A 27,123-nucleotide genomic window follows, 5' to 3' on the forward strand; every position below is an offset into this window, starting at 1 on the left:
TTCCTTCCGGTCTGAAGGTTTTTTTCACTACTTCCTTGTGCATGTTCTGGGGGTCTAACGTACAGACGGTATGGCGAGAGCATTTGAAAATTGCGGAAGCCAACTCGTCTGTTCTAAGAGACTACCCACTCAGTGGTCGAGCTGATATATGGTGAATATAAGCAGCATTATAAAACGGCTCTCTCAAATCAAGCAATCTGATTGGTTCACAGCCATTGTATAAATCCAGTAACCCACTCCAATAACCCATGGCCATGGGTTATTGGTTGCCATGGCAACTCTCTTACTAAAAGCCTTTGGTTACCTCAAAAAAAACAAATGGCGGAGACAGCTGTCAGATCCTTGTGAATCGATCTTCGCTTATAACTTTACTAATACTTCGCAGAAAATTATGTTTTGTACAAGAATAAATGCGGGCTAATGTCTTCTTTGCAAAAAAAAAGGCTGTTAACCCCGCATTTAACCCTGTAACGTTAGTTGGTGTCGGGCTTTGCAGAAAGCACTCAGCTTCTCAGCAAGCGCTGAGAATGCAGCGCTGCGCTCGAGCTGCCTGTCGGCTTTCCAGAAAGCTCTCAGCTTCTCAGCAAGCGCCAGGATTGGCCAATGTCAACTTCAGTCTCCAGAACGATCCAATCAAATCACCCGCACGTTCTTGCGGTCCCGCCTTACAGTAGTGTTTCAACTGACTCTATCAGAATACCATGCCAGTCGGACTTATAGTATTATTATTATTATATTATTATACTTGGAAACCGTTTTATAAAAGCAATATAGCACTCGAGCTGCGTGGTGTTGTGGCATATATCCCGCTGATAAGCTGTTATCCAACAGCTTATCAGCGGGATATATTCGCCACAACACACTTGCTCTCATGCTATATTGCTTAATTATAACGTGCTGTGCTGTATGGTGAATTTGTGATCTTCAATAAGGAACTGAGATACAAATTCCCTAACAATCTTGTTGGACTTGAAAAACAGTGACTTGAGGTTTCAGGTAGAGTCCATTAAAAACTAATTGCTACGTCTTCACCCTCAGGCCTTCCCTGCAAGGACAAACAATGTGGCTCCACCAGATGCATCTGCCCCCACCATTATCTTACTAGCCTATACTTGTTCCAGAAAGTGTCCACAGTGCAGCCATGTTAACTGGGTTGGATATGGAGGGTCAATGATAAGTCACAGATAACCGTGACAGGACACTGAGCAGGAACTGTGTGGCGTCCCCTGACAAGCGGGCAGAAAAAGACGTCAGTCTAACCAAAGCCACTTCACCAACCACACAGCCAATTCATCCTCAGGCTGAGGAGCAAACCAGCATTGCTTTGAGAGTCGTCATAGGAACTGTTGCCAAGATGCTCGCTCACACCACGGCCTTTTAACAGTTCAGTTTAACAAGGGAAAGGTCAAAGCTTGGGGACTGTGGAGTGCTGTGGGAGGAGCTAACGATGACCTTTGGCAATGTCAACCAGGACAGGTTGTTTTCCATCCTGCTGAGTCAGACAGCACCGCTGGACCCGGCTAAACCGCACTGGGCCGACCCAAACATGACTCTGAACAGGAATGATTAGAACCAGAACCATGGAAAGAACATGGCCGTGTTGTATGGCAGGTTGTACTATGGATGCTTTGTTCCTGCTTTTCTCTTCAAGAGCTGTTGGCTAAAAATATGCACTAACACAAACAACAACCTTGGCTGTTTGGCTTGTAAATTCAAATTCAATTCAAATGACGTGCTAGTAAACATATTTTAAATGTTATTTGCTTAGTGTCTGGGGCCCTATTCTCAAGCTTCAGATAGCTTATCAGGGTGTCCCAGTTCACAAATCTCCATTGTCTTATAGGACTGTACTTGTATTTTTTACTGATTTGTGAATAAACTGAACTGAATCAAATTGAAAAATCATCTGACATATAGGATCAGAGCGTTCCTGCCAATGCCCATGCACTAAAGATTGCAGTGCTTTACCATGTCTCCCTGCAGGGATCATACAAGTTTTATCTGATCTTACATGGGCTGCCACTAAACATGTGAAAAGCTGAATGCTCTATGTATAGCACCGACCAGAGCTGAGCTGAGGCAACACTGCTACAGATTGGTGACTGTGAAAACACAAGGACAGCCCGGGGAGGTTTTTCCATTCAGGCCCTGTCACATATTGTTGGGCCTGTGGGTGTGCTGCAGGTGATAAGGCTGGAGAGTGACCACTGCCTTGGCGGTCAGATAAAGAGCGCACAGCCCCTTGATGATGACTCAAAGGCATTTGTCACTGTGAATGGACGAGTGACTTCAAGGAGATTGTGTCGAAGCCATGGACACAGATAACCTATATTGGCTGGGTTTCCCAAAAGCTTCTTTGCGCTAAGAAGCTAATTCAACCCTTCTTAAGGCCCCCTTAAGAAGCAAACGCGTTTCCCAATTGCTTCTTTACGAAGGCATGCGTTTCCCAAAAGCTTCTTAGCGCTAAGAAGCTTCTTTGACCCTTCTTAAGGCTCCCGTAAGAAGCCAATGAAGCCAACGCGTTTCCCGATTGCTTCTTAGCCTAAAATTATCTTCCAATTATCCTCCGTTAAGAAGGCTGCGTTTCCCAAAAGCTTCTTAGCGCTAAGATGATCTTTCGTTAAGAAGGTTTTGTAAGAAGGGTCTGGAGCCTTCTTAACACCTTCTTAATGACAAAACACTGGCAGATCCAGCCGCGTCAGGCAAAAGGAGATACTTGTGTCCACTGTTCCTCTTGTGTTTTTCCCTTTTTCCTTTCTTTCATGTACCCTTTAGTGTTTAAAATTACACTTGAAAATCTCCCCTGTATGTATGGTTACTTGTGTTTTAAATGTTTTACCGTAGGCTATATTCCTCTAATCAGAATGGATTCCTTTTATAATGTTGTGGATTTATATAGCACCTTTCACAGAACCCAAGGTCGCTTAAATTCTGTAGTGTTTCTCTGTTTTGTTGTATGCTGTGTATATAAAGCAATTTGAACTGCAGTCCATGTCTGAAATAAATAATGTTTAATAAAGTTTAACATGACCATGATTAGGTGTTAACAGTGTTTCTCAACCACTGAGTCGTGGCCCACTGCTGGGCTCAGAGTGCCATCAAGTGAGCCGCTCCAGTTAAGATGCTTCTTAAGAGCCTTCTATTTTTTTTATTTTTCTCGACTGTTAAGAAGGCGTTTGGGAAACACTTCTTTGGAGCCTTCTTAACTCCTTAAGAAGCTTCTTAACTCCTTAAGAAGCTTCTTAACTCTTAAGAAGCTTCTTTGTTGGGAAACTCAGCCATTGTCTGCCGGTCTGACTCCCAGGACATGGTGGTGGTGGAGTGGAGTGGAGAGGCTTCTGAGGCAGCTCAAGTGACTTCAAAATATCCTACTGAAACCAAAACAGATTAATTTCTTTTTGGCAGCTCCTCTAGTCCGTCTCTACATACTACAGAGCAAACTTCCTGCAGTGAGCCAACAAGGATCTCATATCTTCTACATACATGAACAAACAAGGACTTCTTCATTACGTGTTTTAATAACCGCACTGTGCTTCCCCGATGCAGTGTTGCTCGCTGTGGGAATGTGGCATGAAGGTGAGATGACAGAATTTTCATTTTTCGGTGAACTGTTCCTTTAAATCCCTTCCTTCGTAAAAACCCCCATAGATCAATTCCAGTGCATGTGTCAGTTCAAATTAAAGTGGAATAAGAGGGGGTGGTATCTAAGATAGAGTGGATAAATTACAGCTATCCATAATATTGAGGAAGCTGATCAGCTGCAGAAGTGAGAATTGCTTTTTTACACTTTAAGCTGTTGCAAGATATGTGTCAGGAGTCTAGCATGCAGCTAGGTAGCACGTAACAGGCTGCAACTGAAAACCACATCCTCTTTACTGAGAACGCTACAAGCAAGCATGAAGGGGAACAGAAAGACAATGCAACGGTGTGTGGACGTCAGAGATGCCGGAATGAAAAGGCTTTAAGATTCTGTACACCTAAATGCATTAACTAATAATACGATATGAAATGCTTTAACACAGGGGTTTTCAAAGTCTGAGACTGTGGGCCTCCCCTCAGACAAAGCTTTAAAAAAAAAAAGCTGCCCCCCCTCCTTATTTTACCTAATAGCTTCGCTCAATTCCTGGATGCCTATCATTATTTTATTTGACCACATAGACACTCAACAATTGAGCCAAGATACTTAAGACTCAAGATACTTCGGTAACGCTTTAGAATACAGCCCGCAAATAAGCATGTAACTAGAGGGTAACAAGATCTGTACTTATAGTATAACTATGGGATACCACACTGTAGTTATTTACTGAGCCTCCGCTCAAAGCGTTTGGAGCCCCCCTGGGGAGGCCCCTCTGCTTTAACATACTAACACAGTTACTCACAGCAGCGTGGAAAAAACTGGTCGACTTGTGCTGCCTTCATTTCAGACAAGCACCTCCCACCCTGACACGGCAGTGTGGCCTGCTAACAGAGACAAGCACCTCCCACCCTGACACGGCAGTGTGGCCTGCTAACAGAGACAAGCACCTCCCACCCTGACACGGCAGTGTGGCCTGCTAACAGAGACAAGCACCTCCCACCCTGACACGGCAGTGTGGCCTGCTAATGGAGACGCTTGCAGTCTTTTGTCTCATCCGTCAAGACATGCCCACCCTATCACACACAGACACAAAGAGAACACGTCATTTTCTAACAACCATTGCTGCCTGCGGCAAGTGTAAACATGCCCCAGGGTCATCAGGTAGGTCAGTAAATAGTTTTCAGCAGCCGACCAACCAACTGCTAGTCCAATTAGTTATGCATATTGGGATGACATAGGGGTGAGATGAGGTTAAACAGTTACCAAAAGCCAGTATAGTATGGTCTCATTCAGTCATACTCAAAAGGCAAAAGAGCTGTAGCTTTATCGGATTAGCTCACACAAAGTATTAACAATGATAAGTGGGTATAGGTTCATCTATTCAATGATTTCAAACAATCAACTTGAGTTCAAACTGCTTTCCCTGGCCTAGGTTAACTGTCCTTCCCTCTATATGTCGATCATTAACTCCTATCTATAGGGGTTGTAGCACTGAATTTGATCAGACGTGCATGTTTTGAGGAGCAAAACTCATCCTAAAACTCTCCACTGCACATTTACACAGTTCTTCTCATGTAACCCTAGTCAGCATGCCAAATCCAAGCCAGTTTGGGTCTGATTCAGCACATCCCCCCTCCAGCGTCCTCTCCTGACCCATAAATTCCTCTCCCAGAGAGGAAAAACTACCCGCTGTCCCAGGAAATCGACCCTACAGTTTTCACCAACACAGGAAAACCCAAACAGATGAGAGCACAAAGAAAAATCAAAACACCACTATAAAAAAAAAACTATTTATTTGATTAAAGACATTCATTTATCTTATCTACAGTAGATGTATGTAAAAAGTTTGCAACTATTGGTGAAAGAAGGACACAACATAAAACACTACATTTATATAAAAGACAAAAATAACAAACTGGTAGCCGTCAGCCATGGTAGTCTGAGCTGGAGTGATTATACATCCAATCCCTGACAGACGACAATGCTTGGCCTGCAGCTTGATTTAAATAGCACGCACCAAATGGAAAGATTTAATGTGGAATGTTAATAAACAGGCTATAAAATGCACACGTGCGCGCGCGCCGCTCATGCACGCACGCACACAAGTCAGGTTCCTTCCTATAAAATCTGCACAGACCCAGACAAACGCACACAAAGATCACAACTACTGTATGTCAACAGAGTGAGCAGACCACCACTCTTTAATGTCCTTGGCAGCACAGCTTCATGTGTCCTTGAGGTCCCTCTACAAGTGGAACAGAAACATGATCAGACAGGAACACGACAGTGGAACAGAAACATGGATCAGACAGAGACAGGAGCACGAAAGTGGAACAAGCACATTTCTGCTGTAATTATAGTACATATTCCAAAAGACATGCATTTAATTTGAAAAAAACTATTGTGTTATCTCCCCGATTGTACATTCTCCCTGCTGTCACGGTTGTTGCTCCACACCCTCTGCCGATCTGGTTGAGAACCGTTGTGGGTACCGGATGTACCCGGACTACAGATGACACCACGACTTCACGCATTAGGATTGGCTGCAGCGGCCAAACAGTGACATTAGCAAGCAACCTAATGATGTAACATTGATAATGTTAGATGGCCTACATTTATAACATTGATAATGTTAGCTTGACCACCAATGACTGTTGTAGTTGCTATAGGTAACGTTAGCTTGCTTGCTAATAAACGAATCGCTAGCGAGCTAGCTAGCCGATTTACCAGCCAGATCAACCATGGGGAATGTAACCGAACTCAGGGGGGAAATTATAAACAACAACAAACATACCTGACATCACGTTTTACCACAATACACGGCTGGTTGGAGTCTAAAGTGATGCACAAAATGGCTGTGACTTGTGGTTTTAGTTGGCTAGTTAGCTTACCATTCAATTACATTGTTAACTTTAGCTAACAAGCTTAGCTCATATGGCCTATGGCTAAGCTACTGATGCTGGAGCACGTTAATACATTAAAAATACCAATCATACACACATTCAATCGTCCTAAATACACTGGTATTATGCGCACAAGCATTATATAGAATATCATATAGGCTACCATCGTAACACATTTAAATGTGTTTAAAAGTGTGTACACTGTTTCATGCAGACAAGATGGTAGATTTGTGTTGTTAGGGTACATTACCTAGCATAAAGTGTATTGTACACTTGAATCCTGATTATTGAAAGTTTGTATGATTCATATTTTTTATCTATTAACAGGCCCAAATGTGTGATGACATAGATTAGCTTGTTAGCTAATCTAAAGCTGTCTGACATTTTTGGCACCTGCCCAGCGTATAGCTAATCACAATGCGTGAAGCTGTGATGTCATCTGTAGTCGCGGGACCACAAACACATACCTGGCAGGCCGGTATATATACATGTAGATCCGGTATCCACACTTTAGACAAGTACATGCTTCCTCTGACACATGTGCAGTCACCAGCCGCTTCCTTTCACCTGACAGCGAGGGGTTTCACCGGCATGTGGGAGGATCACGCTAAAGCACCGCAGGGATGACGTATTTTTGTAGGCTTACCCAGAAGTTCCTACACTTCCGGCTCATACGCACCTTAGAACTGATTACATTTCCACGCCCACTGGCCAAAAGGGGGCGTGGCTATTGCCATGCCAAATCACAAAAAGGCGTTTGGATGGATTGATGTAAGATCACAAAATGTTGGTGGAGGCATGCACTCTACAGAATGTAGTTTTCATTAGCGATTAATCCATTGCTTCTTCTTTCAAGTAATCAGTCTACAGATGACAAATGCCCATGACAGGTTACCAGAGCCCAAAAGTATGTTTTAAAATTGTTTCGCATTTGTGAAACGATAGCAAGCATATCCGGTATTTTTACTTGATAAATTACTAAAACAAATAATTATCGATTAATTTTCTGTCGACAGACTAATCGACTAAGCGTTTCAGCACTAAATTGGTTGGTCATAAACACGCCGGCAGCCATCCATAGAGTTGAATAGTCAGACTACATGTATGGCTCTTTATTGTCATCTTTATTGTTAAGCTTGAGTGAGGGTGTTACCTGTAGCGTGAGGCTGTGTCCAGGCTGCGATTCCCCTGGCGAGCTCCATAAAGAAGTGTCCTCCTGCCTGGCCAGTGTCTGGGTAACAAACCTCAGCATCCCGGTCAGAGTGCCCATGTGTTCGTCCTCCTCGCCGCCCCACTGCCCGGCGGCAGCGTCCATATCGGGGCTCGTGTCGTCGTCTTCCGGCCCCTCCTGGCCGTCTAGTTTGTCCACCATGTAGGTGAGGGGGTTGAAGGAGAGGTCGGTGGCTGTGGTGGCCTCCACGGCGCTCAGGCCCTGCCAGCTGTGATCCACCGTGTCGGGGGGGAAGGGGGAGATGGAGGCAGAGGACGACTCCCATGGCTGCTGGGTCAGAGCTTCCCTCAGCGTGGCCTTCAGGCTCTGCGGGACATCCAGGGAGGAATCGACGCTGCTGGTCTGCAGCCAGTCACAAGATGGCTGGCGGTCGGTTTGGTCGGACGGGTGAGGAACTGAGACGGGGAAAGCGTTTCTGGGCTGGAGGTGTGTGTGAGCCGTCTGTGTGTTTGTGGGGGAAGGGGTGGCTGTTTGAGGGCATTTGGGGGAGCGAGGAGGGGAGCGTGGGTGTGTTTGCAGGGCAGGGAGGGAAAGTGTGTGTGTGTACAGAGGCGGATAGCTGGTGGAGTGGAGGAAGTCGGAGGCTCTCTCCAGACTGGAGATCCTGGCCTGGAGGCGGGTCACCTCTGACTCCTGTACGAGGTGAGAGAGGATAAATACACTGATAAAGTATAAGAAAGTGGATTCTGTGCACTGATAGGCTCCCACAGAGGGCTGCAGGTGTAATAACCAACTCTACCTTGATGAGCAGGGACTCGTTGGAGCTCTCCATGGTCTTCTCAGAGGCACGGAGCTGAGTCTGCAGCTGTGCAGCCTGGGCCCTGGCTTGGTTTAACTGGGCGCGGAGTTGCTCCAACTGGGCTTGGAGATGAGCGTTCTGGGTCCTGGCCTGGTCATACAGTGTCCTGTTCTGCTCCAGTTGGTTTCTGCTCTGGAGGAGGTGTGTTTGGCTCTGGTCTAACTGCGTTTGGAGGTGGCTGACTTGAGTCGTGCTGTGATCTAACTCGGTCTTGGTTCGGTCCAGGTGGGCCATGGTCTGGTCTAGCTGGGCCTGCAGGTGCGAGGCGTGGGCTTTGGCCTGGTCACACTGGGCCTTGGCCTGGTCCAGCTGGGTCTGGCTCACCTGCAGCTTTGCGGTGAGCTGCTCCTGGGAGGAGCGCATGGTGGAGGACATCTGCTCGGAGACTTTGAGCAGCTGGCCTCGAGTCTGCTGCAAGGACCCCAGCTGGGGGAGGGAGGAGGGGAAAGTTGAGTGGTGAGGCAGAGGCAACATCACGATTAAGTGGGAGACTTTTTTGATCCCTGTAGGGAAGTTTTATTTTCACTTGCCCCATCGATGGAGGTCAGAGAGCAAGGTCAGCAACGGAACAACCTCCCTGGAGCTGGTAGGGATTCAGTGCCTTGCTCAAGGACACTTCAGGGCGAAGTTCGCCCACACAGGGGCCGTCACGGGGTCATTATTTTAATTAACTTGAATTACTTGATTCAAAGTGGGTATGATTGCCTGGGTCCAGACCTTCAAAATCCACCCACTCCACAGAGTTGCATTTTGGCTGCTTCTGGTCTGGCATCATCATGAAAATGCCTTTTCTCCGGTTTTACTAGTGATTCACCAATCAGCGCCGAGGGGGACTAACGATTGGCCAATCAGCGTCAATCAACAGCCCAATAGGCATGACTAAGCCGTCAAGCGGGTTGTCAAGTGTGCCTTAGTAACGTTAACAACAACAACAGCTGCGGCATTAAATTGATTAAAATGACCAATTACTTTGAAATCCGAACGGCACACTGCATGGAAGGCATATATTTAAAAGGGAGCTGTTTTTTTTATGTTCTCCCGACTGGAGTAACTAATGTAAGATTCAGGCCGATACGTTGGTCTCTAGTGATTGGTGAGGGAAAATGGAATTGTCATGGGGGAATCCCCTCATAGAAATTGTTTAAACAGAGTGCAATCTCAGACTAGAAGGTGCAAATGAGTAGCTTGATATTCAGACTGAACTGTCTCTAAACTCATTTCCAGCCAATTTCACAACTGTGGAGTGGGCGGGACTTCGAAGGTCTGGAGCCATGCTAGGAAATGAGTGTAACGAGTTGATTCAGTCTGATATCAGGCTATGGATATGCTGCTCCTATCATAACATAATACAGCTCCCTTTGAAACAGGTAGCAGCAAGACAAGGAGACACAACAGAGAGGAGTTAAGAAATCATAGAAGGGGGAAAGAACATGAGAGAGAGCGGAGTGAGTGGATGAAGAGGGAGAGCGGGAAGAGGAAACTATTGTGGAGGGAAAAGTGCGCGCTGAAAAGATATAAATGTGATGCTATCAGATGTACGTGGGAGTGATTTTTTTTACCATTATTTATACCTCCCCCATTGTGATGACATGATGAGGAGAGAAACTTAAGAAATAAGGAACTTGGTGTGAAAAGAGGAAGAGAAAGAGAAGCCAACAGAGGACAAATAGAGACAGAGAAGGTCAGAGAGAGACGATCCAAAACCACAAACATCAGGACATAGTCAGAGAAAGACAGACAGAAAAATGTATGCACTGACAAAATGTATAAGTCAACAAGTGCTGACAGTGATCTGACAGTTGCAGAACTTCCAAATTGTTGTCACATAAACTTGACTGTTCCGTCACCATCTTGACAATAATTCAGTTTGATTGAGTGTATAGACCGAGGAAAGCGATGCCAGTAGCTTCTGTACCTCCATGCTGTGCTGCTCCCTCTCCAGCTCCAGCTCCTGCTGTAAGGAGGTGACCGCGCCCTGTAGCCGGGCCTCAGCCTGCAGCCAGCGCGCCTCCTTCACAGCCAGCTCCTCCTCCACACGACACAGTCGAGCCTCCTGCAAACACACATGCACACACAAATGATGCATATTGCGATATAAATATGTTTTGTGACTGCAATGCTGTAACGATTATGTAGCGACCAGAGACGTACACTCACTGAGAACCTTATTAGCAACACCTGCTTATGTGTGCAATTATCCGTTGAGACAATTGTGGGGCAGCAGTACAATACATAAGCTCGTGCAGATACAGGTCAGCAGAAGAATGGGGGAAATTTGATCTCATCGACTTTGACCGCGGCATTGTTGTTGGTGCCAGACGGGGCTGCTCCGAGTGTTTCTGCTGATTTCCTGGGATTGTCACACAGTGATTTCAAACAGTCTGTAGTGTTTACACAGAATGGTGCGAAAAACAACAACTGTGGTGAGCAGAAAAGCATCTCAGAAGGCAACACGTCGAACCTTAAGGCGGATGTCACTTTGGTAGCCGTTTTGGTTACGTTGCATATTCCATACTGACTTGCAATACTAGTACTTACTACCATATTGTATTACCCTCAAACCCTTCTGAAAATGGACTATAATTTATTAGCCTGCACTTTATTCAAAATCATACCTGTGCCAACATTGGGCTATGAAAAAAGGGGGGATTTTCTGTTGTATCGGTGAATGGCCTAGTCTCAATGCCCCCCCCCCCCCCCCCCACACACACACACACATAACCCTACACCACAAATTAATATAATAAATGCAAGGATGTAAAGTAAATGACTTTTAATGAGTCTTAAATGTATAGCTCACAAAATAAATAATACAATAAACATACAAAATGTACAAAAGATGTCATCAAAAGTAAACATGTAAAATGACAACTAAAACAACTTGTAAAACGCATGATGTTGGCCGATGTGGCTAGCGGTTAGAAACAGGAAGTAACGCACCAAGTGGACTGAAATTTGGATGTGTACAGTATGTCTTCTTCTTGGGACCCGTTTCGTCCATTTTCAGTCACAAAGCGAGCAGAGCCCATTGACTGTACAGCCTACATACAGTATGGCGGTTTTCACAGTCCTCACCCGAGAGCTTGAGCGAGCGCAGTGACGAGTGATGCGCGGCAGGGTTGTTTGGTTGGGTTGCCAGGTACCACGACACATATCCTACACTACAGTCTGAGCCTGGACATTACAGAAACTGTGAAACACCCATTTGAGTTGTATCACTATGAAATTGGGAGATTAACAGGAGAAATGACCAGTCGGGAGGAGAGCGGGAGAAAAGGTTAACACGGGAGTCTTGGCAGGTATGTTCAAAATCCAAGCACTTTTCAAACCTTGAAAACACCACATTAAAATGCAAGTGTTTTCAAGGATTTCCAGCACCAGCATATATCTCAGTGGTAGGAACCAAGAATATAGTCATGTCATGTAATGAAGTAAATAAAATGCACAAATGGGTGATACACGTATGCATGCATGCGCGCGCGCACACAAATTCATTCAAAGACCTGATCCCACCTTCTCCTTTGTATGTTGCTGCGTGTGGTCCAGCTCTCGGGCCAGAGCCTCACAGCGAGACTGGCTTTCCTGAAGCTCCTCAGCTACCTTCCGAAGTTTCTCCTGCTGCTGGGAGTCCTAACACACACACACACACATACGCGCACATTGAGATGCGAGATCTCTTTTACAATTACTATAAATTACTATAAATAGTGAATATTTATAAATGCTGAGGGGGTGGGGGGCAACATGGGAGGGACTCACATCACATGAACGCCACACGCACGCCACATGCGCTAACAGGGAAAGGGCACCAGAGTAAAAATCATTCTTATTCTACGGTTACAAAGTTCAGCCTCCGAGTGGACTGCATGGAGTCTGAACCTTCATGTCTCTGTCTTGGAGCTCCCTCTGTGTGTCTCTCAGCTCTTTCTCTGTGGCTTCTAGGCTCTGCTGCAGAGACTCCACCTTCCTCTCCATCTCCTGCTTATGGCCTCTGATGACCACGTCCAACTGGCCCATCTGAAGATGAGAGGGGGAGTGTGAGAGAGAGAGAGAGAGAGAAGATGGGATGAAAAACGTATTCAGCAAATTACATCAAGCCTTTACTGTAATCATACAGTAATCATCCAGCCCTATAAACACACAAGTGTGTGTGTGTGTGTGTGTGTGTGTGTGTGTGTGCACACACACACACGCGCATCGTTACCAGTTGTGCTCTCTGTTGGAGCTCCCCCTGTCTCTCCTTCAATGCATTGTCCCTGTCTAGGACCTCGTGAGTTCTGTCCTCCAACTCCCTCTTGATCTCCCTGTGAAAACACACAGACACAGATCCCACTACTGAAGTGCTTATCAAATCTCTTATTTAATTAGTAGGGCATTTGTAAATACTAATACTGTATGAGGACAGGAGAGCTGAAATGCTCCTCTGTAGTTTCACTGGTGGTGATGATGAGGTTTGGGTTAGTGGTTTGTTTCTTGCAGGGCTAAAGAAAGAAGGAGGAAAAAAAGGGGCGGTCGGAAAACATTGCCCCTCGGTGGTGTGGGGAGCTTGCGCATTCATTTTGGGTTGAAGCTGCTTTTCAGTAAGCAGAACTTATTCAACTAACTGATTGAATTCATGAGGTGCTTTCAGTCTCTCATGTAAAACCAGTGTGGAAAGAGCCTTACGCCTATCAAGTATCAAATCTATCTGATCACACCTCGTTTTAGAAACAGACTATCCTTCAAAGTTCATTTTCTGTATCCAACATGTTCCTGTTAATAAGCCCCTGTCTGTGTGCATTGTGATCTGAAAGACAACAATGGGGGCGGCTTTAGCTCAGGAGGTAGAGCGGGTCGGCCAATGACGCAAGGGTTGGCGGTTCGATCCCCGCTCCCTCCCAGCTGCTGTCGTTGTGTCCTTGGGCAAGACACTTAACCCTCCTTGCTCCCGATGGTGTCTAGGCAGGCACCCTGCGTGGTAGCCTGCCGCCATCGGTGTATGAATGGGTGAATGTAGACTATCTACTGATTGTAAAGCGCTTTGGATAAAAGCGCTATATAAATGCAGGCCATTTACCATTTACAATAAAAACATCCACAACAGGAACTAAACCCAACCAAACAGGATCTGATTGAACTATTAATGATTGATAGGCTGTGTGAAATACACCGCATCCCATTCGCTTCATTGACACAGGAAGTGTGTCAGCCTGCTACACGCGGCGTGTGATTTACTTGACATCATCTTTATCTGTATCAGCGGGTCTTACAATAGAAAAGATATTTCAACACAAACAGCAGCAAGATATTTAACATTACCTCACTTTAGATAATGAGAACTTATCTAATCTAAATCTAATACTACACATAAATGTATATAATTAAATCTGTATAACAATTGATTCCTGTCAATCTAAAAAGAATATGGTAGAAAAAGAAGAAGAAAAAAAGATGAAATGCGCACTAAAAATGTCTGCAAACATTATTATTCCCTCTTGTTGGGCCGGAAAAACATCCTTCAAGAGTCCATAGGAGAATAAAGATTATCCATACGGTTTAGACAAATTATGTTGGTGTGTGTGTGCATGTTTTGCAAAAGGAGTGATGTGTGTATGTGCGATACATGTGAACAATATGAGTATTGTTTTTGAATACAGATTAGTCAGGTGTCCTCATCTGAGAGATATGGGACATTTTCTCCATTTGAAACGCACTTGTCTCTGTGTGTAAGGGTGTATTTATGTGGGCTTGTCCTCACCTGAGTTCCACAGTCAATTTTTCCACTGAGGCCTTGCGCTCATCTGCGATGGTCTGGGTTCTCTGCCTAACATCCTTAAGTTCCTGTAGCTGCTCCAGAGTTTCGGCCAGCTCTCCGCGCACCGCCTGAAGCTGTCCCTCCAGAGTCTGAACCCGCTGGACACACTTCCACCTGTCCGCCTCGCTGCCATGGAGCTTCTCCTCCAGATCCTCCACTAAGAGGGGTGTGACAGATAAGAGAGGGGGTGTGAAGGAGAATATTGAGAGTGTCAGGGTGTTTCAGTTGTCTTTTAAATCATAAGCTGACCAACTTCAAAAGAATAATTGTGAACAAACGATCATTTGAGGAATGCTTTAATTACTCCAGATCACAGCATGATTTCCACCTTGACTACTGACATTCTCTTCCAGTAGTTCACCTAACCTTCCTGTCGCACGGTGAAAACCAGGTGTCCTACCCAGGAGGCTCTTTTTGTCGAGCAGGATCTGCGTGCGCTGCAGGCTCTCCTCCATGCGGCTGATCTGAGACGTCTTGATGCTGGTCTCCCTCCTCAGACGCTGCAGCTCAGACTCCTGGGACAGCAGCTCCGCACGGCACTTGCTCATCTCTGACGTCAGATGGCTGCAGGAAGACACAAGTGGACAAAGACGTACAGCACGTTAGTTATAAAGTGCTGTTACGTAAAAGGAAGCATAGATTTGACATAGTACACATACCATTGATTAGCAGCTGGAGTCATGCATACGTATGCAGACACACACATACTGTATATACGAGCTCTGACGCATCTTTAAACCATGAGAGTTTTGACAGAACACAAAGCACACTTCTCTTTGCATTCCCTTAGCTTTAATGTCAACATGGCTCCCATCGTAGCCTTAAAGCAACGTTGGCGCACTACTTGGAAAAACTGAACAGTCTCCAGTCTCCAGTCTCCACCGGAACTATTAGAGAACCTGTACTAAAGCTGAAGCCACTTTCACACCGGTCTTGAAAGCGGTAAATGTTACGGAATATGTGATCCGCACGTCCGATGTGAAAGTGATGAAAGCGGGGTGGTGGATAATTGTGTTACGCCTTTCGTTCCACCAGTGGAGGTAGTCATAGCGCCGTATCATCCTCCACTCCGCCTCCACCTGAAAGGCTAGGAGCCGCGACACGGAACAGCCTACTATCAGAAGTAAGATAACCAAAGCAAGTCTGCAGTCTGTCTCGCCTGGTGTGCATTAATAGACTCCTCGGTTATAATAATAAAATGCCTTTTGAAGCGTTTTCTAAAAATCACATTAAAAAAAAAAAGCATTTACGTTCCAAAAGTCATAAAAGTTATTCACGTTTGTGAAGATTATCATGCTGAATCCAAATTCGCATTCCCATAAACTTTTGTTAACCACAGACCTTATTTTATGCATTTAAGCGAAACCCCCCATGTTAAATCCCATAGACTTTTCCTCTCAAGAACTCGGAAGTATACTTCCGGACTCATTCCTGCGGCTCTCTATCGACTTTGTGTGCATTGTTGTTCTTAAGCTGGGGATATATACTATAAAACTATTTCCCCAATTTTAGCCAGGATGCACAATCGGGCTGTCCTGTCTGCAGATTTTGGGGCAGTCGACTTGGCCAGTTGGCACAGAAGATCGATAAGTGTATGAGGCCTGAGGGGTATATACTTGAATCAACAATCAAGTGTGTGAGGGGAACACAATCCAATCTCTTGCCTGAAAATCAGGTTTTATAATAATAATTATTAGCCTACATGTCATGTGCACAGTCCGGTTTTGCAACATGATAATTTGGCACCGATACTATTGCACCCAGAGGGCGCAGTTTACCCAATAGCGAAACTTGGAAAAGTTGCTGAATGGGGCTTTAATGTAAGGTGACCAGATTTCTCAAATGAAAATCGGGGACATTTCCAGTCTGGCAATCAAATATCCAATGTTAATACCTATGAAATAGAAAAGGGGGATGATTCCGGTTTCATTTATTAATGAATTAATAAACAGTGTCGGCTTCACGAAGAGGCCCCTGGTGCACCCCCCCACACACACACCCACACACACACACACACACACCCACACACACACCCACCCACCCACACACACACACACACACACACACACACACACACACACACACACACAAAATGTGAAAGTGTTCTCCAGCAGCATGAGGCCTGGCCGTCCGAACCTACAGCGCCGGATGTTTTACAAACAGCCTCAGATCTCAAAAAGTATTTTCGGTGTTACAGTCCTAAGTGTTTTTTCATTGTTCAAGATTTCCTGGAACAGCAGGAAGCAGCATGTAAGCACTTGTTGGATGCCTGGATCAACGGGCTACATAGACATGTGATGCTTTTATATGCTTTTAACCCGCCCGTAAGCCTCCCGCAACCTTCCTGCTTGAGTGGTTGGTCAATGGGTACTCATGGTTACTCATAGAATCCATTCTCATTCAGATATCTTGAGGTGAGAGCGGTCAAGGGTCCCCTTTGAAATTGACCATGCCGGTTTTTCAAAATTCATTATTTAGCCCCCTTCCCGACAAGGTAGCATGGCATTGTTGGTCCCAATGGATGCTGTAGGTCTTACAGTTTCATAGCCTATAAGTATCTTCACTCTAGATTTAAGAATGAGCCCACTAGAGCTAGAGTAATATCGGCTGCAGATGCCAGTAGAAAACCCCAACATTTTTCGGGGACAGCTCCAGCCGGGGACAGGTCCCCAAAATCGGGGACGTCTGGTCACCTTACTTTAATGAGGTGTTCCAGTAACCTTGCAAGCCAGCTGGATTCTCTCGGAAGATCTCTTGACGAGATCATGTTTTGTGAAAACAAAAAACGCCCCCAGGTTGGTGTTCCAGTGCCGGAGCCAGGGGCGCAGCGTGTGAACAGGCAAGGCAGGCAACTGCTTGGGGCCCCCAGGCCATTAGGGTCCCCCTGAGGGCTAACAAACTGTACTCCACAGCAGTGACTGCAACCCTCTCCCCATTAAATAACCAATGGACGATTTGCAATGACATTGAACCCTCCCTAAATGGACCCCGGCCATGTCATTCCCTGGATGATTTGCGCACGTAGTTCTCTTGAATTTAAAGTGAAACCTACATTCAAGAGAATGTATGTGAATTGTGTAAGGCTGACGGGAATGCTTCAGTGTGTCACTGTGAAGTGTGAACCATTCCCATCAAACCCATGACTCACCTACATTCTCTTGATTGACAGTGAAAGTGAATGAAGAAGTTATCTGGAAGTAAAAAAAAAAAATAGAAAAAAGAGGATGAGGAAAAGGGAAGCAAGAAAGTTCTTGCTTCCTTTTTCCTAAGTAATTAATCAGATAACTGAATGCTGCTTAGTCTCGCCTGCCTTAGCAGTTAACTGAATGCTGCTTAGTCTAGCCTGCCTTGGAGGAGATACTTGAATAACTTCAGTGAACAATGGTATACATTTTTTTGTTTTGTTTACCTGGCTAGCTAAACTAACACTGAAGCTATGAATGCTATGAAAGCAGCAGGGCACAAAAATAGTACCAGCCACCACCCAAAGGCTGGAAAAATTTGGCTGGTAGATTTGCTTCACTCGCCACCAGCCAAAAAAACAACAACAATGGTAATCGATTGAGTGGCTGCTAAAATTTGAACATTGACTAGTCATTTGGCCAGTGGAGAAAAAAGCTAATTTTGCACCCGTATGAAAGTTATAAATAGGCTAATGACAGCTATGCCATAGGCGAACATTTAAAAGTTGAACTTGAGGAATTCTAATTCTAGTATTCTAGTATCTACAACGTGATGGACTCAGAGAGTTGAAAAGTTGTGTGTGGTGTATCCCCAGCCTTACGCGACGGACTCGGAGAGTTGCGCACTCTGCTGGTTCCTCTTCTGGGCCTCCCGGTCCTTCTCTTCAGCCTCCCTCTCTCTGTGGCTCACTTCCTCCTCTAGAGAGACCCGTGCTCGCTCCAGCTCCTGCTCCAGACCAGACACCTAGGAAACACACAGCTGAATGTTAGCGCCAATCCTTAGCGTTATTGAGCGTGCAACATTTCTAGTATTTATACTCGGCCCACAGTGTAATTAATTGAATGAAATTGACAGAAGATGAACAAAATGGAGAATTAGATCAGGGATATCGACACTTTAAAAAATCTGCTCTGGCCTAAAGCTTGAGTGTGACACTTCCCTGTGAAGTGAGTCTGAGTTTGAACTAAGACACAACAAATAATGGAGTGTTTTAGACAATCTATCCTTAGAGAGAGAGTCATCTGGTCTACAGTCTGTTACCAGGAGCAGATCTTTATGTACAGAGAGGCTGGCTCCAAGTCAGTGTCCCTCTCTGGCTCTGCTCAATGAATGGAGACCATTGTGCTGTGTTTGTTGTGAGAAGAGACACTGCAGAAACTACAACCACCAGCTAAAATGGGTGACTCATTTTAATAAAATCACAAGCGCAATTTTGTTAGTTACCTCAAGCAATGATGGAAGGATTTTCCACAAGTTTTTAAATGTGTGTAAAGTATATCAGTCTATGCAGCCAACAAATTATCTGTGCACTACATATTTAATTAAAGCTCTTATACTAAGCTATTATACTATTCATCAAGTGGCCTTTAATTTGTTTGGCTTACTGATAATAAACATTGCTTTTGCTGTAAAATATGGAAAATGTCTTTGTACACAATAAGTGAGACATTACAGAAATACCATGAGCCCTGAGTGCAAGGAAAAGGACTAGATTGGGTTAATGCTGAAGAAATGGAAGTAAAGTATATAAGGGCAATATTAAAACAATTAAAACTGAAGTTAGATAGTGCCAACATGTCTTTAATTTATTTTTGAGGACACTTCGATCTCTTTTAATGAGATTATAGGCAAAAAAAAAGCTGCGAACAAGGACTAGCCACACAAGGTTTGATAGATTTTTCGATCTATGTTTTCAGGTTTCTCTGCTCTCTGATCTACCTGTCTCTGCAGCAGGCTCTGGCTCTCCTCCAGCTCGGCGATGCGGGCGGTGCTCTCGGTCAGCATGGTCTGCTGCTGCTGGAGAGAAACCTGGAACTGCAGGTTCTGTTCACTGGAGCTCTGACAAACCAGGCTGGTGCTGTGGAGCTTCTCCTGCAGGGAGGAGAGCTGGGGAGCAAAACAGAGGAAAGGAGGAGAAGATTAGCCTGAGGAGAGGCCCTTACATGAAAATAAGGTTGGGCATTGGTCATCCCAAGTAACTCATTTTCCAGTTCTGTTCTTGTTCAGAGCAAACACACAGACAAAACTGATGTCCCACTTCAATGTCTGTGCAGTACTATACCTTGTTGCTCTTCTTCTGCAGCTCAGTCTCATAGTTCTCCTTTACCTCCTCCATCTGCTGCAGGTAGGAGGTCAGTTCTTCTCTACACGCCGACAGGGACGACTGCAACTCGAACACCTGATGCACAGATAGAAGTCATCGATGGCACAAATGTCCTCTCAAGGTGATAGCTGTGGTAGAACTCATGAGATACGCTGTGAAATGTGGTTCATGTATGCGTCTATGGTGCCAAACTCTTACTAACCTCGGTGGCAGACATGGCTGCCTGCTCTTTGAAACTCTGTAGCACCTCCGCGTTGTGCCTCACTTCAGCCTCTTTCTCCTTCAAATAAAACAAATAAAAAAGGGTTTAATCTTAACAAAATGACAGGGTTGTTTATGTTCAGTGATCTAGGGTTTCTCTCTCTTGGTCGTATTCTGATGAGGGCATCCATTTTTCAAGCAAATGCAAGTCATGTTTGCTGATAATATTGAGCTACATCAGTTCTCATAAGTGGACTGAGCTGTGAGCAGACTTCCAAAAGGCAAAGTGATCGATTAAAATGATCCTTGGTTGACCTCACTCTCAAGAGGAATCTAGCTTGGTCGTCTAAACTTGCTTCTGCATCGGTTCTGAGCAATTATTGTAATTTGTAAATAGCTTTGTTGCCCTCGTGGGACAGAGAGTCGTACCACGTTTTCCAGTGGTAAAAAAAAGAAAAGATTATGTAACTCCTAATCATTTTAACGTGCTCCCATTACACAGGGTTTTTAAACTCTAATGATTTAACACAACACCAAACCGTAGCATGGTGAGAGATGACTGAGATGTTAGCGATAAAGGTCAAAGATCGAGATGGGCATCTATTTTGATTAATTAAATTAATAAAAATAAACACCATCATCCATAACCATAACCAATACAAACCTGTCTCAAATCATGGTTGCTTAGTCTCAAATGGCTTCTGTTTTACCCAGACTAACTCCTGACCTGTGTGAGTTGGTGCAGGGAGGTTTCCAGAAGCAGAGCTTTCCTCTGCGCCTCCTCTCTCTCCCTCTGGGCTGAGCTCAGCTCCTGCTCCAGCTCGAACAACCGAGACTGCAACTCCTCCACAGACAGCTGCAGCTGGTGAAGAGAGGATCGTATTGGGCTGTTACTTTTGAGGAAATTCTGAAAAGCTTTGCTGTATTTGCAGTTTCAAATATGTGGTCTGGGCCAGTCAGATGAACTCAACTGCTTGAAATGTTTTTCGAGTAGCTCAAAACAGACATGATCTCTCCATCATTCCTTCTCACCTTCTACATCATTGTGCAAATAACCTTAAATCATACTTCAGAGTAATACATGGTGCTTTGTAGCTGATGCCAAAAAGGTTTTCTGAACAGGAATTGAAATTAACTGAGCAGGCAGAGGGGGATGAGGAAGGATTGCAGTGTGGAGGTATAGACGGAAGTGGGCAAAACAAAGGTTAAAGTTTACCACTTCTATTCTGTGCTGTAGCTCCGTGCATTGTTGTGTTTGTGATTGTTTACACTTCTCCAAAGACTGCTGGTACTCTCTTTGCTTTTTGGCCATCAATGACTGATGATGCTGAAGAGCACTGGTCCTCTCCTGTAGGTAGAGATAGAGAAGTGTAGCAGGAGCAAGATTAAGAAGCAGGGTGCAGTAAATGACTAATAGAGATTCTGTATCCCACAGTTTTTGCACGATTGCAAGTGTGTGTGTGTGTGTGTGCATGTGTGCGTGCGTGTGTGTGTGTGTGTGTGTGTGTGTGTTGTACCAGCAGCTGTTGCTCCAGCTCAGTGTTCTTCAGAGCAGCCTGACCGTAGGCTGAGCTTTTCTCCTGTAACTGTTTCTCCAACGCGGCCGCGCGTGCACTTTTCCTCTTCAACTGAAATGGCAAAGAAACAGCCAGGGAGAAAGACAGACAATCTGTCTAAGTAATTATTAACACTTGAGTTCGGCAAAATATCATTCATCATTATTCAAAAGTTACCTATAAAATATATAGGATATATTACATATATATAGAGGAAATGAGAACAGTCAGAGGAGAGCTGATACTGTGTCAACACCGTGTTTCTCCAGCCACCCTCCTCACCTCTTTCTCTGTATCGGTGGCTTGGCCGACCTTGTCCAGTAGCTCGGTGTGGAGGTTCTGGTAGTGGGAGGCTCTGTGGGCCATGGAGCTCTGCAGGGTGGAGATCTCCTCCTGCGCCCTGCTCAGACGCTCCTGGAGCCGCTGGACCAGGCCGCTCTGTCTGCCCCGCTCAGCCTCCATCGACTGGAGCACCGGCAGCAGCTGTTGGTAGCCTTCACCTGGAAGGGTGGAGAGACAGGTAAAAAAAAGAGAAGAATAGTTTGAAATAGAATGTATGGGACCAACTCCAATGCCCTTTTTTGCACTTTGTCACATAATTAACATCATATTCTTGTTTAAAAATAAGAGTAAGGTGATCAGAACAACACTAATAAGCAGAAAATAAGTGGAATGATCAAAAAATTAACATTAAAAAATTAGTACAAACCCGAATTTAAACAAATGAAGATCACACCCCTGTGTATGAACACAGTGAACACTTACACTGTATGTACTGTAATGGAAGTACCCATATGGTTGTCTGCATTACCTGGCTTTGGCTTCAGTAGGTGTGTAGTTCTTGAATAGTCCACTGTGGGCACAATACAGGGCCTGATGCAGAGTGGCCCCTCAGGACCCTGCATTAAAAACAAGGCAACAGTACACGTTTCATCTCCCGCGAATGATGCAGTCTGCATGGCCACTCAATAATAAATATGGCACCTTGATTTGACCAATCATTTTACGGCAAAGTTATGTCAAAATCCAATCAGAGGTTTCTGAGATACTGCACATATCACACATGATGCAAATGATGTAGCACCCCAGTGTGGGTGGTACAATGACAACAATGTCATGTGACAAGCTAATAACAAAGGACTTGTGAATGAAATTGCAGTGTGCGTGTGTGTGTCTCTGCACCTCTCGTAGATGCAGCAGGGCCAGTAAGGCCTCCAGGCTGGCCAGCTCAGCCTGACTCTGCTGAGCCTCTCTGTGGCTCTGAGCGACCCTCTGCTCCAGGCTCCGCTGCTCCTCCAGCTCCCTGCGCAGAGAGGCCTGCTCCCTGCACTCCGCGCCCCGCTCACCCAGCTCCCTCTCCAGATGCAAGGCCCGTCGTCCGGCCTCCTCGAGCCGCGCCTGGAGGTCCGACCGGTCTGCAGCCAAGGCCTTCGCCTGCCTCGCCTCCTCCTTCAGTTGGCTGGGAGGCACATGACACAGATACGACTGACGATCAATTAGAAATCCTCCAAATTATTAGTGTCCGTACACACAGGCATCAGGAATAATTTCACAAAAACATCTCCAAATGATCATCTTAAATCTTCACAAATACATGACAGTAAGGAATTAGAAGTAAGGACTCAGTATGGGACTATCAATCTCACATACCTAACTGTTGCCACCTCTCTTTCCAATGCAGTGCACTTCATCTCCAGCTCTTCCTTTTCTCGGTCACACTCAATAAGACTCTCTGTTAGTTTGCTCTCACTCTCCATCACCTTCAATCAAGAGACACAAATAAAGCAAGTTTTTGTCATCACCGCGCAATTTAAAAGTCAGTTATTCAATAAGGAAGAGTGTGATGATCTTTGAATGAGATTACCTTCTTCAGTTTAATGGAAATGGTGGCCTTGTATTCTTTGTAAACTTCTTTGAGTTTCTCTGCATTGTGAAGGGCTTGGTTCCTTTGTTGCTCGGCTCTGTAAGAGACGACGGTTATGAGTACTAAAACCATCAGTGTATGATGTTTGTGACAATAAATTACACGTGGAATAGCTGCTATTATGTGTCATATTAAGTCAAGTCAAGTCAAGTCAAATTTTATTTATATAGCACCTTTCATACACAAAGGCAATTCAAGGTGCTTTACAAAAAAATAATCGAAAATATTAGCATGAGTTGTCACTTTAATTCCCAGGTTCATCTTCTAATTCAGTTCAATCAAAAACATTTTAATGCAACAGACACAAGAGAAGACTGTGGCACCTAAATGAAAATACCACACTGACTATTCACTCAAAATGCTCGGGAACTGTTTAAATCAGTGATACTCAGCCTAAGGCTCTAGAGCCACATGCGGCTCCTTTATGGGTGGTTGTGGCTCTTTTAAGTCCTACTTAAATAAATAAATAAATATAGAACATCTCAGGTGTCGCACTCTGTTTGCAGGTGCACAAGACAAGTGCACCAAGTTTCACATTGGGACAACTAGCATGAACCTAAAATGGCTATAAAACGCAAATATGAAGATGAATATCGAACATTTAAAGCAGACTGAGAACTTGAATTTTTCTTCGTGTCCATGGAGGCTTTTGCACTGTGGCTCTTGCAGAAGTGTTTTTTGTCAATGTGGTTTCCACTGGTTTATATGAAACAATCAAATAGCAAACATGTGGTCCCCCACCAGTGATGTAGTTCCACCCTTGGGTGAGTCAGTAAAGAAAAGGCGGGGGGGAAATTGTTTTGGACAAAATGAAACGTGTCCGAAAAACTTGTGGGCAGAAATGGGAGTGGCCTATAGAGCTTGCGGATTTGACGTCACGCATTATTCTCAGCATAGAGGTTGTCAGCCATGTACAGTATGTGGATAACGAGAAGTCCACTAATGTCTCGGCTTCAGGTCCTCAACAAACATGGTGCTCCTCCTGTCCCAACATGCAACACGGCGTGATGTAACTCTGCAAGCTCTATATGGATAGATATATGGATAGATGCAACTTGGACCAAGGAATCCTGCAATCAAAGAATTTCATTGCTAGGCCAAAACGTAAAGTTGCTATAGCGCCACCATCTGGTTGACAAATGGGAGGCCTTGCCTGAGTAGTGGGGGGGGGGGGCATAGGAACCCACCTGCCAAAAGTGGTTGTTCTTGGACTTTACAATGGGACATTACAGTGTGACAGACCAACAAACAGAACGAGACCAATGCATAGTGCCCCCCCCCCCCCCCCCCCCCCCCAATCAGGTGCTGTAACTCAAGCACCACTAAATGCATCACCGATTGCCCACTGCAGTCTTGTTGTCCAGCTCCGCTCTGAGCATGCTCAGCTCCTCAGTCAGTGCCGTCACCAGACTGTCACTCTGGGTTGCTGCCTCCTGGTCACGTTCTGCCCTCAGCTCTGCTGTCCTGGGCAAACACAGACAGGGATCTGCTGTCAGTATATTATGGCAGGGTGACCCAGTGGCTATTGTCACCTTTACATAACAAAAAAAAGTCACAAGTATGATGCTGTTTTTCAGAAAGACGCTGTAACTCTAACCAGCCTGGCTGTAACAAGCCTGCCACCACAGTAGGAATGTTGGCCTATAACAGGAATAAGCAATGCTATGAATGGGAGTCTGCATTTTTTATTTCAACCAACACTACGCCAGGTAATTTCACTGATTAGTTCCCCTCTCTCTGATTGAATGTGAAATCACCTGCTTTGCTGTTCATTTTTAGTTGAAATGAAAACCTGCATACTCATGGCCCTCCAAGTTACATGGTTGCCTATTCTTGGTCTACAAAGATTGACTGTGTCAGCTAATGTTACCTTCATGGAAAACTGTTTCTAGTTGCCTTGGAATGTAAATTAGACTAGAATCCCATTAGAGCACTAACTAACACAGCATAACACAACATGAGGAATGACCTACCATAAGCAACTACACAATCTTAACATGTAAAATAGGCACAGTATTCCAGTATGGTCTGTTTACATTAATGCATCTGCAGATACAAATCATATTATAATAGATTGGAAAGAAAGAGAAAGAAAGTTAGGTTACAAAGTTACCTTAGTTCATTGGCCTGAGCCTCCAGCTCTGCCTCAAGGCTGAGAATCTGCTCATTCATGGCCGCCATATTGTGACGTTTAACGCCAACCCTGGAGCCCAGGAGGTTGACCTGAAAATCAAGACACATGATCTTGATTCTCAAACCATTTTTTATATCTTTGTTAAGAGGATTTCTTTGCTGTAGCTTGGCTTTTCAACTCAAGAAACTAGAGATGGAAACAATATGATCACGGTGTCTCTTTGACTGCAAATTTCTCAACGAAACAAAGAACACTGATATCGTCACAGAAACTGAACCTGACTGGCCCTGTTTGCAAATGTTTTCTTTCGGAGAGAACTGAGAGTTTAACAGACCATATTCAACCTTAAGTCCCCTAAGATGGGAAAGGAATAATCTCCAACTCAAAAGAATAAAGATATTCAGGCTTACGACTGCAACACGACTGTGTGTGTGTGTGTGTGTGTGTGTGGATGAGTACCATACCTGGGTGTTGGAGGTGGCCAGTTGATACTGCACGGCCTCCAGGTCACTGATGAGCTGTTTGTTCTGCAGGGTCAGACAGGCATTCTCCTGACGCAGACAGCCTAGCTTCTTCCTTATAGGGACTGACTCCATCTCTATCGACCTGGCCTTGCGTGAGGCAGACTGAAGGGAGGAAACAGGGCTAGATGGGAGGTATGTGTGGGTGTGTCAGTACTAGAAGGGTGGAGGTTTTACATAGGCCCCCTTTACCGATGCCACTGGCATGAATCAAGGTTCTATAGATTACGTTTACATCCGACTCTAAAATGGATCTGAAATGTATTACATGCACACTTTGAATATTTGTTCACCCAAACCACAATGAAGGTTATCTGATTTACACCTAGATTTTACCCAGGACGGTGCAATGTTAATGGCAGGTGCAGCTTGGGATCGCACATTTTTTCTGGAGACAGGACAGCATCTCTTCCTTGCACATGCACACATAGCAGGCAGCGTGAGGCAAGGTGATGCACAGTATATCCGGCTTGATGTCTCTCTAAATTATTCACTCTCTCTCTCTCTCTCTCACACACACACATCCTCTCTCACCCTAGACTTGGAGGAGGGTGGGCTTAGGCTGCCAGCGATAGCACGTCTCTCGAGAGGCTTTTCGTGGCAACCTGGGACATCACTCTGCAGGTCTTCTAAGGTGAGGCAATCAGGCAAGGCAGGACTCTGATGCACAGCCACAGACTGACCACTGTCATCATGTCCTCCTGACTGACTGCAGAAGGGAACATGGAAAACGAGAGAACGGATGGAATGAATCAAGAAAGGATTCCCAAAATCACTGGCTGCATTGTATTGTTCATGGTTGCAGACTTTCTCTTGAATACCAGAGACTGAGAGGATATCAACAGTTGGTTCGAGTATAAGATTGTACTTTTGTCATTGCAGTTACCTCAGCTGCTGTCCCACACTTTGTAGGCTGAGCTCCGTGAATCGAAGCCGATTCCTCAAACTGGCCACATCTTCGAATAAATCCTCCTCGTTTTCAAACATTAGACTAACGAGTGCATGTCGACCTCGAGCTAATCAACCAGCTGTCTTAACTTGCTAACGTCAGGGTTCATTTTCAGTTGCCGAAGAAACATTGCACACCTGTGTGCACAGCTGGAAAGGAGAAACAAGATAAAGAACATCCGCAGCTAAGCTAACTTATCAAAATGTAATGAGTGCCGAATATTAAAGCATGACAATCAGCTAGCATT

At 44.9% G+C, this 27,123-nt stretch overlaps 1 protein-coding gene across 1 annotated transcript; it reads right to left on the reverse strand.

The window, feature by feature from the left end:
- Positions 1-5,432: 5,432 nt before the first annotated feature.
- ccdc18 (coiled-coil domain containing 18) lies at positions 5,433-26,914 on the reverse strand (the record flags this gene model as incomplete). The annotated part of the gene is made up of 26 exons (XM_083659133.1): positions 5,433-5,822; positions 7,634-8,344; positions 8,451-8,936; positions 10,426-10,563; positions 12,024-12,140; positions 12,390-12,527; positions 12,715-12,814; positions 14,248-14,461; positions 14,705-14,868; positions 18,089-18,231; positions 19,207-19,374; positions 19,550-19,666; positions 19,794-19,871; positions 20,520-20,654; positions 21,009-21,140; positions 21,310-21,420; positions 21,631-21,848; positions 22,160-22,247; positions 22,531-22,807; positions 22,999-23,108; positions 23,213-23,309; positions 24,608-24,736; positions 25,386-25,495; positions 25,871-26,032; positions 26,462-26,636; positions 26,814-26,914. 26 exons carry the CDS (start codon positions 26,912-26,914, stop codon positions 5,802-5,804), a joined length of 4,440 nt encoding a protein of 1,479 aa, XP_083515259.1. The 3' UTR covers positions 5,433-5,801.
- Between the last annotated feature and the right edge of the window lie 209 nt (positions 26,915-27,123).

This window comes from Poromitra crassiceps (assembly GCF_964638095.1).
Source record: "Poromitra crassiceps genome assembly, chromosome: 23".
In the NCBI taxonomy this organism is placed as follows: Eukaryota; Metazoa; Chordata; class Actinopteri; order Beryciformes; family Melamphaidae; genus Poromitra; species Poromitra crassiceps.